Source organism: Haliaeetus albicilla, chromosome 11, assembly GCF_947461875.1.
Source record: "Haliaeetus albicilla chromosome 11, bHalAlb1.1, whole genome shotgun sequence".
Taxonomy (NCBI): domain Eukaryota; kingdom Metazoa; phylum Chordata; class Aves; order Accipitriformes; family Accipitridae; genus Haliaeetus; species Haliaeetus albicilla.
Window position 1 is genome coordinate 24,913,207 of NC_091493.1, and position 18,107 is coordinate 24,931,313.

The 18,107-nt window shown below is 35.8% G+C and overlaps 1 protein-coding gene across 2 annotated transcripts in view; it reads right to left on the minus strand.

Moving 5' to 3' along the window:
* Window positions 1-18,107, minus strand: part of LOC104318002 (adhesion G protein-coupled receptor A3) — a 316,671-nt gene that overhangs the window by 179,153 nt on the left and 119,411 nt on the right. For both annotated transcript variants that reach the window (XM_069796696.1, XM_069796695.1), the window contains exons 3-4: window positions 10,064-10,135; window positions 6,144-6,215 (exon numbers count right to left, since the gene is read on the minus strand). In XM_069796696.1, coding sequence (XP_069652797.1) covers window positions 6,144-6,175 — 32 coding nt within the window. In that variant the 5' untranslated portion in view covers window positions 6,176-6,215; window positions 10,064-10,135. The remainder of the gene's footprint in view (window positions 1-6,143; window positions 6,216-10,063; window positions 10,136-18,107) is intronic.

The following is an 18,107-nucleotide window of genomic DNA, read 5'->3' on the forward strand; positions in this document are numbered from 1 at the left end:
TTTACAGAAATTAATAAAACACTTTTGCCAAAAGCTTTAGTCTAAATCACAAATGCCATAAAACAGTCAAAGGGAGTTACGTGTCTCAAAGGACCATTCTGAGGTAAAATATAGGTAGAAGCAGGAGAGTATGAATATGAAGAATGCTTTACTCTTATAAGCAGTATTAAAAAGCAAAAGCTGAATGCAAGGATGAGAGATTGATCTTCTGTACAAAAAGACTGGGTTAAGAGGGGTGAAAAACGACAACAGAAATACAGAGAGGGCAGGTTACAGTGCCTATTTTCTTGATGTTGCTAAAGTGGAGTCTGTTTGATTCACTATGTTACTGATTTTGTACTTTATTTCTGGCACCATACAAAGTGATTAGTTGCTTCAATGACAGCAAGAAAGTCACACAAGAACTTATGGTATAATATTATCATACAGCTAACTGCTGCTGATGATTCAGAGGCAGGATGAAGAATAAATCAGATATACTTTAATCAAACAATTGGAAGTAAGGAGGAAGGTCTGTTTTGAACTTCCAAAAGGAAGATCAGCAGTAGCTGCCTGTTGAAACAGATTTAAGGCTACAGCATGTCAGAACCTGAAGAGCTCACTTATGGGGGACTAGAGAAATGAAATCTGGTATATCAGTACAGTGGCACCATCCCAGTATTCCACAGCTCTTGATATTTAGACTAAATATAAACAGAATTAATATGGATGGCAGCTCCATTACCTAGCAGAAATATATTTGCATAAATAATTCTGGAACAAAGCACTGAAACATGGGCACTGAGGGGCCAAAGGAGATTTGGAAGATTTGTTGCATTCAATTATGTCACTCCTAGTTAGAATACGTACACCTCATCACAGCATAAACACAGCCAAAGGGTAATATATAAGCCAAAAAAGTTAAGCTAATATCTTAGAAGACATAATAAATCTTGTCTTATACTGTCTGAGGCACTGTCAGCTGCATCTGTCATATGATGTGAAAGCATTTTGGAATCATTTCCCAGAGTACAAATCATCAAATCCAAGAAGGTGTAAAAATTAGATCAGTCTCAAGGAACAGAATCACAACTCACTGGCTGCAGTAATTTCAGGAGCTGTGTGAAGTTTTAGATGTCATTAGTAACTTGAAATTCAATTCCTATTCACTGAAATATACATCCTGACTGCAATCGGAGTAAAAGTCTTCTTTTCTACATTATCAAGAGGCTTACAATTTTTTGTGATTTCTGTATGTGTGCATGTTTTCAAAACAATACTAGACGATGCTACTAATTAATTTTTTCTTAATTCAAGAATCCTGTAGGTTGTCCTGTTCTAAAATAGACTGCACAAAACCAGCAAGCCCTCTGAAGTGTGTTTGCATTATCCCTGAAAGCTCAGGCAGTTCTCATCCTTCATTTTAGTGAAGTATTTAAACACACCTTTACCCTACTCAGTTTAGATATATGCATCACATCATTTGGTTAAACATCCTATGCCGGTTTGGGCCTAGAGCTGATTTTTCAGCTCTAATTCCATTTTTTCAAACTGAATTAAGACTTACAAGACTGAGTGAAACACACTGTGTTATTTTTCACCTGGTATTTGTGCTTGTAAACAGTATAAGAAAATCTCATCTCTGTACTTCACAGAAGGTGCATGAAAAGATTTATGTCCTTTGCTCCTTCCAGTGGACTCATGGCTCTCCCTACTGGTTTTGATAACAGCCTGCAAAGATCCTTCTGTACTTCGTCTCTGCTAACATAACACAGGAGAGCTTTAATTACCACAATCAACAATTGCGTAAATCAACACATATGTATATATCTTTATATGGTTCTTTCAGCAATCTAAACCACACTTGATGGCTCTGAAACCAGTTCCATGTTTAAGAACTTGTCATCTTTTCGTTGCTACAATTATATACACTGATGTTACAATTCAATTAAAACACAATTCAGAGGTATCAGTAGCAATGGAAAGGTGACTTATTGTATTTTAAACATGTTTAAAAAGTTTGATTCTAGGAAGTTTTTATGAACTTCCAAGGGGAAAGAAGTTAGAAAGTGTTAGAAAAGTACCAGGTGGCATTAGTTTGCAGTCAACAAACAATCACCAGTTCTTACACCAGATGCAAATTGAGATCCCAGCTCAAATAATTACTATCAGGATTATGTCAGTAGATGAGATTTCCAAGATTAAGGAACAAATCATACTATGAATGGCAGGGAACAGTTTCTATCGATTGAGATTATGGTTGTATTTCTTCACAAAATAATCACCGACCTGACAAGAGTAATGGTACTCTTGGCTTTGGTTTGGTAAGGAGGACAGACTCTACAAAAGAGAGTCATAACTTTTGACATAGCAGTCATGAACTGATTTACTTCAGATGAAAGGGGAATTTAGACTTGTCCATTACTATGCCTCTAATTTCCAAAGGACAGACTTTTGAAAATAAAAAAATAAAGTAACTAGCAAAGAACTACTAAAGTACGTGAACTGGAATGCAGGATGGCCCCATTTGTTAAGTCAATGGTAGAAAGGCAATTTAAAACCCAAATAATAAAAATGGAAGATAGACTAAATGGATCAATAACCAAATCTTAAATCTTGAAGAAAAGAATTCAATTTTTTAAAAGATCAAACAAGTAGAGATACTATAATGTAAAGGAAAAGGTCAGCAAAAAGACAGGAAGCATAAAGGGACAATGAGAATTACCAAAAATTAAGTTAAACTTTGGAAAGGATACTTAAACAAGGTGCAAAAGACACTTTAACAATAGTACTATATTATAAGTAAGAAATGTAGAAAGAGTAGATATTGCCTAAATATACCTCATTACTACTATTTTCTATTCTGTTCAGTAAGGTTGGTCATTCGGATTATAGCTATTTATGGGAAGAGCATACACTAAATTCTGGAAATTATCTTTCCCAAGACCACCTACAGTGTAACTGCTGATCTACAGAACTAGTTAAAAAACAAAAAAATACCTGGGCAACTAGATGCCTTCTAGGCTAATTCCACTCACATGAAAACACTAGTATAAATATTAATGGTTTTCTCCTGCTTACGTAGCATCATGTTAGATATATACGAAAAATCAATAAATAATTTTCCATGTCTAGAAAACTAGTGATCTTTTTACATGATTACATGATACATCTTCAACAGATGCATACCGGTTTTTTTTCCCCCACTTCTTATTTGCCAATTTTTTTTCCCATTTTTCTTTCTTTCAAAACTCACTCAGTGACTGCATTAAATCCGAGGCCAGACTAACAGGTCTACAGTTAACAGAATCATCTTTTTTTCCACTGTCACATGGACATAATATCCATAAAAGCACGAAGAACCTGGCGTTAAGTGCATTTATTGTAAGACACTAAGATAATGGACAGGATAGAAAAGAGCGGAGTGAGACATTACTGGTGTTCTGCAGAAACTGTCTTGTGACTGATTGTATTTAGTGGTTTCACTAATGACTCTGGCTGAGAAATGTAAGTATATGAAAATGAAATCTGGTAATAACAAAACCAAGGATTGGTCAATATTAAGAGAACTATCATACAAGAAGAGGTGAATGTTCTTGAAAATGAGAGGTCTAGTAATTTCATTAAATAATATTATTCAAAGTGAAAAGTGTAACAAGAATGTCACTTGAGAATTAAACTTAAGAAAGGTCTAATTCAGATTTCTGCTATAAACTGGGGCCTCAGAAGGAAAACAATACAGAAAGCCCTGGATATACACCCACTTGGAAATGAAAGTTAGCCCCATCTTGAGGAAAATGTAAATATTTACTTAGGACACACAAAAAGACTAGATGCAAGAAAATACAGTGTTAATGATAGTGTAGAGGGAACTGGTGAGACTTTCTTCTATCTACATGCTCAGAAAAGATTCACCAACACTGGGACAGGTACACAGGTTACTAGAATGAGCAGGGATATGGCAAATCTGTTTTACAAAAGGAAACTGATTTGATCAGCCTGATAACTGCAGGTGTTCAGCATGCATATTATGTCTTTTTCTGACATCTGTGGTATCAGTGAAGGATGTGGAGATATACGGCCATACTCTTTCCTGGTCTTCAGAGAAAAGGGATAGTACAGCCAAACACTGTCGCAGAATGAATGTTGTACCCTCACTGTGAATGAATTTCCAGTGTTCCTTACCATCACAAGACTGAAGTTCAGTGCTTAACCTCTAATTAGCTTTTAAGATGGAGTCTGGAAAATTTAAGAATGGAACTTTAAGACACGTTTTCCTGAGAGAGCAGGGATTTGAACAGTTTCTGTTGAGGTTGTTCCTAGCATCTAGAAGCACCTTCTATTTAGTAAGGTGACTTCACCATTTTGAATTAAACATACCTCCTATGGTAATCTGGCTATATAGTCACAGTCATGTTCACTGTGCACAACAAAAGGAGACCCAGCAACCCTCAACAGATGAGTTGGGCTTGCCCGATTTGGCAATTCATCTGAGATGAGTAAAAAGAGATGCAGTCTGCACCTGTTCACCAACATGCTATCAAGACTCTTCCCATCATCTATTCTCAGTTGTTTTCATCAGAGAATATTTGGCATAGTTACTCTCATTAATGTGATCAATAAGCATGCCAGATTTCAGCCTTTTACCTGGTGTCATCTTGACCTCTTGGCAGATCTTTCTAGAAAGATTTCCCTGTTTTTCCAAGGAAATGCCAGAACTGGCTGGAGAGGAAGGAAATAAACTATGAGATATGTAACACACTATGATGCAGTATAGGAATTTATTTCATTTTCAGGAACGAAGGCAGATGTGAATGAAGATACAGAGCTCTCCTGGGTCTGGCCAAATGTCCATTTAAACCAGCACCCTTCCTGTGAATTGTCCCTTTCCCAGCCAGGAAAGTCACAACCAACTTACTCATTCCTAGTATTTGCCTATGCTGTACCACACCTTTGGCCATTCCTTTTCATCCTTCTCTGAACCTTTTCTAGTTTTGGTCATCTTTTTGAGATGAGCAGACTGGAACTGCCAACAGTATTAAAAATGCAGGTTCTTTGCTTTTTTCCCATAGTACAATGGATGTTCTCCAGTCTGTTCTCTCTTCCTTTAATAATACTCCCTAATTTTTTTTCTAAATGATACTGAGCACTGAGCAGATGTTTTCATGCATTATCCACTATAATCTCAAAGCATCTTTCCTGTGATTTAATGGTTAGCCCAGAACAGATTGGTTTTTCTCCTTTGCATCACTTAATATTTATCTACCTTAAATTTCATCTGCCATTTTACTGCCCAGTCATGGAGTCCTGCATGTTACTTCTGTCCTTTAAAATCAACCCTTGCCTCTAATTCTCTGGTTAACTTAGTATCTACTAGCAAACTTTGTCATTGCACATTTTATCTCTTCTTCCAGGTCATCTGAGTCTCCCTAAAACTGAACAGCCTGGGTATACTATCATAATCTCATGTCTTCTGAGTGCTCTTTCTAGAATAGCCTGATAATCTATTGATCACACAGGCTCTCTGGCATGCTTATGGATATGAAAGTTGATTGCTTTGCTCCCTAGAGCATATTCCAGTGCAGTTGCATATGATAAACTAATGACTCAGAAAGTACTATGACAAATAAAGTGTACAACACAACACCTTAAACAGACAGTCTAAAATTGATTCTTCTGTAGCAATTTGAACTACCCTGATGTTCTAAATTTACTTGATACTTCATACATTTTTTTCTCAGTATATGCTTACTTTTTTATGTAATACATTTCAGGAAAAAAAAAAGTTATAAAATTCTAATTGATCTGTAATGGATAGAAAGAGCAATGTATCCTTTTTAACCAGTATAAGTCTCATTTGTGTGCTTGACCTTTAATTGTTTCCGAGACACGCAAACAGAAATGCATTCAAACAGAAATGTCATGTTCAGCCTCTTTTCAATGTGAAAATGAAATTTAATTCTTTGCAGTTCTGAAAGGTTTTACAATTACAAATAGAAACAACATCTTTAAAATATCAAGTCATCACAATCAAAGGCTCAGGAGAAGGGGTTTTTTTAGTACAAAACCTATAATTTTCTTACAATGAAAGTTTATTGCTGACTGTACTCAGGTAAGCCATGTGACAGTTTGGATTTCTCCTGTTTTAGTGGTATTATACTCACAGTTTGTGAAGACTGTTAAGTCCAACAAACATTTCTGGTGTTAGACAACCAATTCTGTTATTTGAAAGATCCCTGAAACAAACAAAAAAGATGTGAAACATTAGGTCTATCTTATTCATATACACACCTACATAATCACATATAGCCTCTTTATTTTTAACATTTAAGGAGTTAGAGACAAACAAGAAATAAAACCTATTTCTGTAATGTAACATAACTGAATTAAATAGATGTAACAACTTTTATATTAATGTTATTGAGAAATATTCCACAATTAAACATACTATATTGCAACTTATACTAATTACATTAAAATGTGATTTTTATATATGTAGCAAATAAAAACCCAAAAATTATTTCCAATATAAAGAATTTTCTTTATCAAAGTTACTAGCACCTGTTTGTTTACTTATGAAAAATACTAAGCATTTTGTTGCATGGAATAGTCAGCCAAAATTGACATATTTTTACTGTTTACTAATGTCTCATCTCATTGACAGCATCCTTTCTTGCTGAAGCAATCACAGAAACCAGAGGGCAATTAATTTTTGAGCTAGTAAGAAGGTCAGTCTTGATAAACACTTGGCAAGCTCTTTTAAAAGCAATACTGTGGCTGTCAGACCACAAATAGTACAAGGCATTGTGTTCCATAACTTGTCTGCGGAAAGGTGGATGGATGTGTTCTATACAAGTCATACATACAACATAATGTATACAATACTTGTAGGAAGGAGACAAAAATAGTTATGAACAATTATGTGTGATAACAACATGAATATTGCCACCTGATGCATTCTGAATTAGTGTTTTATTTTTACATATTTGGTTTTCAACTTGGACTCAAATTTTCCTGCTTACCAAGTATGTTTTTCTTAAATAATTGCAGTAATGTAAGGATTTTAAGTGATTATGCATCCATTAAATTGTTAAAATTGGTCTGACTGTATTTTTGTTTTAGAACCAGTGGTAGTCTTCCAATTCCTTTGTTACATTGTGCGGATTCCCTATCTTTCTATTGTTACATGAGAACACTGAAGTAATCAAACAGGAGACTGAAGGTTGTAGTTTGACAAATCCAGTTATTGCTTTCATGGAGACATATCCAGTTAGCTAGAATGTGAAGGCAATTTCTTTAGAATGCATTACAAAGTCTTCTTCTATCAGACAAAGAATATATTGTTGTACAATTAAATGATGAAATATCACATTAGAATGAAAATATTTCTTAAATGCTTATCAGGGATATTAAGTAGGCAACAGCTGAGAAAATAGTGTGGATAACAATATAGTGCAATAGTTGCGTATTAGCATTATTCTTTAAGTTCTCCTAATGCAAGCTACATAGAAAATCTAAAAATGCAAGTTTAAGACAAACAAACATACATTCATATATATATCTACATATCTTTCTATTAGAAGAGGTAAATAGTAAACAAGAACCTACCCAGAATTCTCGGTTGGGTAATGTTTACTTCTGCCTAAGCAAAGTCTGAACACATATAGAAGAAATGCATCGCTATGTGGGGCATAATTCGAGTAGCAAAAGTAACTTTCATCTAAACTAATCAAAACAAGTGCATATTTCTCTAAGTGTAGCACATAGTAAAATGGTATTTTTAACAAAGTGAAAGGCTACATACCCTTTTCTCAAAGTTTACTTCAATGAGTGTTATTTTCACAATAAGATATATAGCAGTGGCTGAAATGTCTGTATTGTAAAACATGTTTTCTAAAAAAACATTAAGCAAAACCAAAAGACAGCTTGCTGCACATTCCTCCAGACTAATACATGTTATATTAGACATAATTCAATTCATAATGTACAAAGATGGTGTTCCTTTTCAGGAGTAAGACATTTAACTTACTAATGCTGACTTGTAAAATTGATGTCAGAGAAAACAAAACTCTCCTCTGTTGAATAACCAAGTGCCATAATTTTAGTGCTTCATAAATTTTCAATTTTCATCAATTTTGTGCGTACCTTTTTGACTAAACCCTTGAAATAATTCAGTTTGTCATTCAAGCACAAATTATAACAGTTCTCCAAATCATTCACAGAAAACATTTTGATGTTGACAGCCTGCAGTTTGTCTGACCTGCCATAGCTGTATCTCTTGCAGTTGCCCATATCACATCAGCTTCTGCTTTTCACAGCACCATTTATATTTTACATGTGAAATAAGAAGATATGAATGTAAAGTACAGTCTTGAAGTAATTACTGTATTCAGCATTCAACAGGAGTTTACACTATTTATTCCTTTTGCTGAACTGTCAGCTACCCAACTGTTGCACAGGGAAGGAGTGCAGAGATTTTCTTGTTTACCATGAAACTACACGGATATGTCCCAAACACATGGCAGTCTAGTAATTGATCAATTCCCTGTCTCTAGATTCCTCCCATTGTTACTTGTTCATATCAGCATCAAGTTTGTTTTGAGATCTAGCATGATAAATCTCAACGTTGCCATTCCTAGTTTGCGGAAGAGTCTTTTCTTCCCACTTTTCCTGATACCTAAGGACTACCTCTTCTTTGACCTAAGGTTCCACCTGCACCGTCTTCAGCTGTGCAGCCCAGGACTTGCACAGGTTTCCTGGTTTTCCCACAAGAGGTCAGAGTTGTGTTATTACAGTATGCGGCCAAAGCAACAATTAGCACTCATTTTGATCATTTCATTGTATTGTTATCCCTGCATATAGAGTAAGCAAGGAAGTTTCAACCTAATGTTTCCTTTGCATTAAAAATGTATGTGCTGCTCCAGCTTCAGCATTATTATGTCATTGGTCTTCTACCCAAACGTAGTAAAACTTAGTGGCTGGTGTTAGAAAATATTGCTACCTATATGACCAGAGATGGAAATCTTTTACTTAGGTTGTGCAATGTTCCCTGTATGTAGCAGTTAGGGAATTTAACCTCAGAGCAAGAAAGCAGAAGGATTTGCAAATTTCTTTTTCTGTGGATTTGCATTCCTCTTCATCTAAATCCTCCCATCGCATGAAAATTATCCCTGTTTTCTCATAGGTTTCCTCAGCACACATAAGACAGCACACACGATGGCTTGGCAGATTGCTGGCATGTGCTGATGGCCTGGTTAGCCAGTACATGGACATTTGGATGCTGTCACTTGGAAAATTATAATTAAAAAAGGGTCCATCTCACTCTTCCTTTAGGCTGAGTAGAAATAAGGAGGGTCTGTAGTCCTTGTTAATTAAAAGGAAAAAGGGCCACTTGTAGGATCTTAGTAACTTAGATATTTTTACCCTCTACAAATGTAGTTTAAAAATCAGCCAGTGCTTTCAAAAGTACTATGAGAACATTTTCAGAGAGAGGAATGCAAGAATGATGGACAGGGAATATATTGCATAAGTCTTGTTTCCTTAGAAAACTGTGCTAAAAATAAAAAATATCAAGCAGAGTCAATGTGAAAGGTATGAAAATAGTAGACAAGTTCTAAAGCATGACAAAGTTTCCTTTCTAAGAATTTGTTTTGTAGACCTGGTCTGTGATAAAAGTAAAGTAGACCTTACATAACGAAAGAACTTAGCGTAGCACAAAGGATTGTTTACACATATTTAAACCACTTAGTTTTATTTCTGATTAATGTCTATAGTGATATATTGGCTGTTAAATCCTTAATTAGGTGTGGTTTTTAACTTTGTAGATGTACTTATTAGGACATTTATTGGAGAGCAAACATAATTTTAAATGGGAAAAGGTAAAAAAGAAGGGGAAAATGGAAAAAAAGAAGGGAAAGAAGAACAAAAAGGCATGGTAAATTTAAAAAGCACAGTGTGCAATCTTCTATTTTACAGCCAGTGTCCTTATGTGATTATTGCTTGGTGGCATATCTCAGTTGCCCAAGGATAGAAATGTCGATACAAACACAATTTTCAGAATAATTCAAATGGAATTAATACTTACAGGCGCTTCAGTTCTGAAAGTCCATGGAAGGCCCCTGGCTCAATTGTGCTGATCAAATTATTCTTCAGATCTCTAGAGAGACATAATAGGAGGAACAATTAATTATCACTTTACCTACTGTACTACTGTTATACATGAGGAGTGTGAAATACAATGCAATTCTAACCTTTATTTGTCTTAGCTAAAACCAAGAATTTCATTTAAATAGTAACATCAAAAACATTACATCATTTGCAGTTTAGAAAAACATATTTTTCCAAGTAAGATGGTTAAGATTAGATGTTAAAAAAAATATCTGCTTGTTTTAATTCTTCTCCTATTTATATTTTTCATAACAAGCTTACCAGCCATTCTTGCCCCAGGAAAAATGTTTTAATCAATGAGTGAATAAAATAATCAGTCAGCAAAGCAAGAGTTTTTCAGTTTGCTTATTCATTGTGCTGTGCACTTTACACTTAATAAATTTCTCATTTCCACCTAATGTAGGCAAAGCAGCTGGCATGTGAGACATAAACAGATAGGTCAGGTTTCTGTACTGAAATACAAGCGATTTCTCATATTTGGCAGATAGGTGCTTCATTTTGCACTTGGTGACAATCCAGAGGATTGGTTGTTGCGCAAATAAAGAATATTTCACTGGCATTAGTAATCTCATCTGCTCTTGGCACAGCGCTTGGGGCCACGACACTGCTCTCAGCTCAGTCCCCACAGAGATTTACTACTGAATTGCCTCAAGACTCTTGTGATGTGAACCCTGAGGAAATGCCTTCAGTGCAATTAGATAAGCAGGCCTAGGAGATAAATGCTGTAAATTCTTGTAGAGTCAGTGTTCATCTTCTGACAATTTGCAATTCATAGGGAATGACCAGTGCACAGTAATATCAGTGTTGTTTCTCAGACTGACCACTTCCAGGATATTACAGCACATACACTGCTTGACTCTGCCAAAGTATGGCTGTATCAAGAGCCACATGAGTCATCTTATTTATGACTTTTTATTTTACTGCAAATAAAATGCACACTAGGTGAAATCCTAGTTCCACTAGCTGTGATTGCCCTCAATAGGGCAAGACTTCATCCCAAATGTTTAGCTCACAGTAGAATATATTTTAATTTCAAAGTCAAAACCATAAATAAATATTTCTGTATTTTAGTAGTCATTTTTGCAGATCTTTTGAATACAGTTCCAAAAATCTGTCACACCCATTTCATTTTAGTGATGATGTTGATGAGCGGTATTTCCCTAACAAAGATGTCAGTCAGACTCAGTTCAGCTTTCAGCTTGCAACATGCAACACTGAGAGTCCTTAAATGTGATAAGACATTCTGATTACTTATGTACAAGATGTTTTGTCTTACATATAAGAAATGCAGAACTATCAAGTGCACAGCAGACCAAGACTGCAATTTTGATGGAAAAAAAAAATGCTGGAATATCAGCTCAGTTTAGAAAATATAGATATGCAGTTGCTTAAGTTGTAAAATCTTAACTGTAAACAAGATTCAAGATAATCACTTAGCATTTGTTAAAGTCTACTAGCTCAAAGTTTATGCTGCATAATCAGCACGGTATGACACACAGGTGTGACACATGGCAATGTCATCTGTCCAGTAATTTTAGATTACCATTTCTTCTTTGTTCCAGCTTGCTCTACATAGTACTTTCATCATGACTATGTGTTGCACCTGATCTTGTGACATTACCAAGAAAAAGCAAAGGACCAGGAGAAAGGCAGGAAAATTGAAATCAAACAATAGGCTATGCTTTGAGTCTTTTTAAAATGTAAGTATTGCAAAGCATACAGGTTTACTTACTAGGAGCACCTGTGATTAAGTAACTTAACTGAAGTTACAAGCATTCATAAAGCTATGAAATATATTAGAAATTATTTTAGCCACGTGTGTCTGAAAGTCAGTGGTTTAGTTTCTTACTGTTTTTATCTTAGCTTGTTTTAGATATTTCAAAGTTCTTTTTTTTCAGTTGCTTTTTTCACTAATAAACCATTAGCTGTTCATTATGCAAATAAACTTGATAAAATGTGCTAATCTCAGTCCAACACAAATACAGTGGATATTACAAGAACATATTAAAAAAGCACCAACTATTTCAGCTGTCCATTACTGATGTAACTTTTAAACTGTGATGCATGACTGTATGCATATATAGTTACTTCAAGCATACGCATTACATGGCACAGGTCGTTCCTGTTTGCCCAACCCACAATGGCAGTCCCTCATTCGTTGCTAGTAAAAAGCATTAAACCCAGAAGTGCTTCCTTTTCCCTACTGCTGTGCAGTACAGAGATAAGTATGCCTGTACCGCTTGGGAAAGGGAGTGAGTCAGAGCCCAGGAAATTCCCCACACTCTCAAGAAAACAGCAAAATGAGCCAGAGACAAAGGGAGAAAAGGTGGCACCCAGGAGGGGAGAAAAAAAAGGAAAGTGTTCAGGAGACAGGTAAAGGCACCAGAAAGGGGAAGAGCTTGGGCAAGGACCTTGGTGGTGATTTGAGTGTTCATAAGAAAGCTGCACAGTCTATGGCTAATTTTAGGCATAGGTCTATGCTCTTTCCTTTCTCCTGGAAATCACATAAGAAAAAGAATGGCAGAAACACAGAGGTCAAGGCTGGTGTTTGCACTGATTCTTATCTGGCAAAGCACACAACCACCTCAGGGACAACAGAGAGGAATTATGGGCTACAGCCATCCTCCTGAGGGTACTGGGCCCTTCTCCCTGTTCCCTAATCCAGGCAAAGCAGTTTTCTTCCTTGCTTTGTCCCCTTCCCTTCTACTGGATTTGGCTGCAAGTGACAGTAGCTGATTTAATCACAAATGAAATACAGGGGGTGATGTTTGTTATCATGAAAACACTGTCTAAGAATTGGAAGAAGCTTTGGGTTTTTTTTACATTTTGTGGTCAAACATTTTCATCTTAGTTCCCTGGTAGCAGCAGCAGCTGCTAGATTCATCTTTCTTCTGCCTTCATCTGCTCAAGAACTTGTGACAATTCCTTTAACTCTGAATTTTCCACACCTTCTCATAAACAAAACTGTTCATACAAAACTTCTGCAGTGTCTTCTCCAGAGTCCCATCAATTTGCAAAGACAAGTCAATATGTTTGGTAAAAGTTAATCTACATGAGTGTATTTTCCTTTGATGTTTTAGGATTTTTGCTGTGTGGGTGAGCCAAAGCCTCATTTTTTTTTTTAACCTTCAAATATTCAATACTGAACAGTTTGGTCTATTCTGGTTCTGTTCACATCAAACATCAGGGCTTAGCTTTCTCTAGACAGCACTACCGGCAATATCTTCATGAATGAAATGTAGATCTTTTTGCTTGTACAGTACGTTAGATATGTAACTACTCAGGTTGAAGGAAGTTCTTTAACTTGCAGAAGTGATGTGAACTTCTGTGTTCTTAAACTTAAAAGACAAACAAAAGAAATCAAAACAACCCCCCCCAACCCGATACTATAAATCCTTTGGATCTATGCTGATTTATCTGAGGCTTTATACGGGACACATTTGAAAACCACTTAGAGACATAGTTCAGAGTAAATATCCACATTTTAGGCAGGGGAAACTGACAGTTTAAATCATTAATCTTTATACCAATTACACACATTCTGTGTTAACTGACAACTCATCTAAATGCTCTGCAAGTTGTAATTAGGTGAAGCGATCATGTCTTATAGCCAACAGTGGTAAAAGCTCACAACATATATAAAAGAGTCAGTATGAGTGGCAAACTGTTGGCAGGTGAGTTTTAATGCAAGTCAAAATAACCAAGTAGACAAAAGGTCTTCTATTTACTGAAATCCTCTATGTTCTAGTTTATGGAAACTCTGCTCTGTTTCCCCATAGCTTGTAACCACATAGGAAAAACCAGCATAATCCTAAACTATCATCTACAGGAAGAAAAAAGACAGTTTAATGTTAGTAGAAGGCAGACCATTTCAAGGAAAAGTGTCCATCACTTGCTCTGTCCCAAACAAGACATCTGGTCTCCTTATTCTGGAAATTACACTTAAATTAGGTAGGTCATTTTAGTAAGGATATTCTCAGAAAATTGTAGATGATTATACTACCCACAATCCTGGCACTTTCTTAGTAATTAGTATTATTCCATAATGTTTCCATACAATTCTGGCCTAACAAAAAAGGTGTTTTCTTCCTTGTCATCTTTGAAGACTAAAATGTGATTAAAATAAATAAATAAAATTATCACAACTGTTAATCACTTACAATTCTTACTTCTACATTAGGATAATCTATTTGCTTGCCTCCCACTTGTATTTTTTACAAAATTATTTTTATTAAAATATTAAATTAGCTCTCCCATTTTCTAATTTAGCAAAGAGTTTGTAATATTGAAGCCTTATAGCAATCAGTATCAACTTTCACTGAGCTAAATAAGGAAACCAGAGTAAATTTGGTTGTATGTTTACATTTTTTCCCCAAGAGCTACTGCTGAGGTTTGGCAAAAGGTCACGATCCAAGGCATGCCAAACAGCAGCCCAGCCTGGGCCACACACATGCACACATACCATGCAAGTGATTTTATCATTAACCAAAAGTAAGAGAGAAGGGAAAGAACCCCAGTATCATAATATTGAATGACCACAGCATGACCCAGTTAAAGTCCAAACAGAAAGCATTTTCTAACTAACAGTTATGGTTTTGCATCATTTCTGATGCAGCATTCTAACTTTAAAGTATCTATTCTGAATCTGAATGACGTGTCATTAGTGGCACTAGTGGCGTGACCTGAAAATAAATCAAAACTGAGTGCCTTGTACAAGTACAGATAGATGGAAGCTACATGAAGTTAGCTGTAGTCATAACAACTGCAGCACTTATATCAAGGCTGCACAGCTGCACAAAAATAAAATACTACAATATTTATTGAAAGATGTTTCTCCTAATTTTATTACAGTTGGTAGATATACTTGCTGCATGGTACTCTGATCTTAACTAGACCTGAAGAGGTAAAAGAACAATATAGAATGGACTGTGTTATCATTAAAAACCAATATCAAATGGTTACAGTAAATTAACAGAGGAGAGTTTCCTTTTCACTTACAAGTCTGAACTTACATAAATTCCATACAGTAACCATTAAGCACTGTCTTCCTACATGTATGTAGATAATTTGTTTGTGTACACAAATAATAGTCCCACAGGTAAAAACACTTGAGGATTCTTTTACTAATTATCACTAGCTGCTAGGAGTTTATCATCTTACACGTTAATCTTTGAGCTGACTTTTACTTACTAAAGACATTTGAAAGGAGTTACCTCAACAAAAACAGCTGACTTCTTAAGGAGGGGAAATCTATGTTTGAAATATTCACTTCCTGATGGCTTAGCCGAGAGGTAAATGAAACAAGGGGAAGAGGCTTCTAATGGGACTTTACAAGAACATTTAATAGCTACTCCAGGCCTCTCAGCTATTAGACATCATCTGTGGCCAAATCCCTGATTATCTAAATGTGTTCTTGAGATTCTTGATGCTTCAAGTTCACACTATGCACTTACGCAGTATAAAACATAGTGGGAAAAATCGCTAAAATATACACACTCCATTAACAAAAGAATCAATTTATCTCAAACTACATTCTGACATTTGGGGCATTTTGTACCAACTTCTATGCCTTCAGACACTGCAGATTCTTCCCACAACTTACAATATATGTACTGTAGATATTTTGAATACATATTCATAACAAGAATGTTCAACTAATTCTAGTACTCCGTTCAAATTCCTGACATCGATATATCTTTCATAAAAAATTATAGGTTGTACCAAGAGAACATCTGTGTTTAGAAAGCTGTCATTATGGTGCTGCAAACTTTCCAAAAAAGCTCTGAGAAGAGCAATCAGTTGTTGAGCAGATGCCAAATACCAGTGAAATATGACTGACTTTCCACATTTTGCATATTACTATGAAACAACAACAGGAAAAAAAAAAAAAAAAAAAAGAAAGGTCACATCTTCCACTCCTTTCTCATGCAAAAGATTCCACCTAAACTAAATGACACCTTAGCCCAAGCAATGAATGCAGGCTCAGGACCCTTGAAGAAGATTCACTTTTAAAAAATCATTATGATCACGGTGGTAGGAAAGAGGCATAGCCAAGGATGAAAGACAACATTTAGCACCTATCCTGCAGTCATGATAGTGACTGTCAGGGTTAGCAGTCCTGGATACAGGAACAAAGAATTAAGGTGACATTGGTAATGTGTTTGAAGACATTTCAAACACACCCATCTGTACAGTACCTACTAGGACTCATTATTATACTTTGGTGGCCTGGATATTATCAAAACTTATTTTCATCTCTGTTGTTGGCAAATGAGTTGTTGGTCACACACTGTAGACCGAGAAACAGGCAGGTTAAGCAATAATCATTACCTCGGATCATCATCAATAACTAAAGTGCTCCCATGAAACTCCAGGGCTCTTGTTTTGGGATTTTTTTATGATGAGAGTGGATATTTAATCTACTTTCCAGAATCAGAAAAGTTATGGTTGCGTTGCAGTTAAGTTTCAAGACATAAGGATAAATCTTTTTATAGATTATTCCTACAAAATCATAAACATCAACATTCACATAAACATGGACAATAATTGTCCAATAATTGTCTGCCTTTGCAGACACAGAGGCTACAGGTCTTTTGTTTGTTTAGCATGTTGGTTATGCATTTTCCTTTAATTTTCTTTTTAATCCAAGCCATTACTGGTTGGATTACCTAAAACAATAGACCCTAAGGACTGGACAAAAAAATAACTGATGCCCATTCAAGGTAGCAATGAATGATTGGAAGTTTCAAACCAGTCACTTGATGGCAATAATGACATACAGAACAATAGAAAGGTCATCACATTTTTGTTTTTTTAATTTAAGGACGACAACTTATTCACATCAAATGTGCTGTGGTAACTTAGCAGTTATTCATTATTTAGGAACTTGCCTGAAAATGTTAAACAAAGTGCCAATAATGGCAGCTGAAACAAAACAGATACAAGCTTTATGGCCCTTTGCTTGCTCAAGTATCCCATGGAATGTTACAATGTATTTCATTTTAATGGTAATAATCATAGATCAGGAATATAAGGCTCAGAGTATTTCAACTGAAGGAGCAGTATGTCAAATAAGGAAAAGTGAGTAAAAAGCTTGGTAAAGCAAGATAGACTTTCATTGCAAATTTTTTGTTGATACATTTTTCTACATGTCTATATTAGAAAATAACATTTTAAAAGATTAATTTATCCAGTACAAACTCTAGGTTCATTCTAAATATAGCATCAACAAATCAGAATCTGGGATGAGGATGCAAAGATGTTTGGTACTTACCTTCACTTCAGCATTTTGTTATTGCTAGCTCAAAATGAAATGCATTTTCTAATAAAGAAAAATTATCTATGCTTTCCAGATTCGTTTTCTCTGGCCTGTTTTCAAGAAAAAAATATTCAGCAAAATATTCAAATTCCAAACATACACAACTGTTCCTATACATGTTTTCTTTTCCTGGAAAATGCCACAAACCCAGAGATATATGGTAGGGTCACGTTAGGTCTGAAATTTATTGGCTGTGTAGGTGCAAAAGCACATGCTGGGCAGTCGTGACGTGGGGAGTCGAGACAGAGTGGCCATGTTGCCCAGCAGAAGGAGTCCCGTGGATCAGTTCTGTGGGGCTAAAACCAGACTGAAAGGTCAGAAGCAATAAATGCCGAGGGAAGCACATAAAGTGGATTTCAGTCTCCACAGCTTTGCAAGTCAGGTCTGTGGTGCCAGCAGAAAATACATCCATAAGTGCCAGCAATCATGCCCTGATGTACAGCAATAGATCTGGCATAACATTGGTTACGATAGCAGAGCTCGTGTCTATCTGCAACTATGTAGAGACGTGATGAACACAGAAACCTTTGGTGGCTGGAAAAAGCCAGAGGCTTCCTTAATTTCTACACCCACTGGGACTTCCCTGTGTGTTCATGCCTAGAAGGCAGTTCAGCATGGGTTAGGTTTCTTGACACGTGCTCTA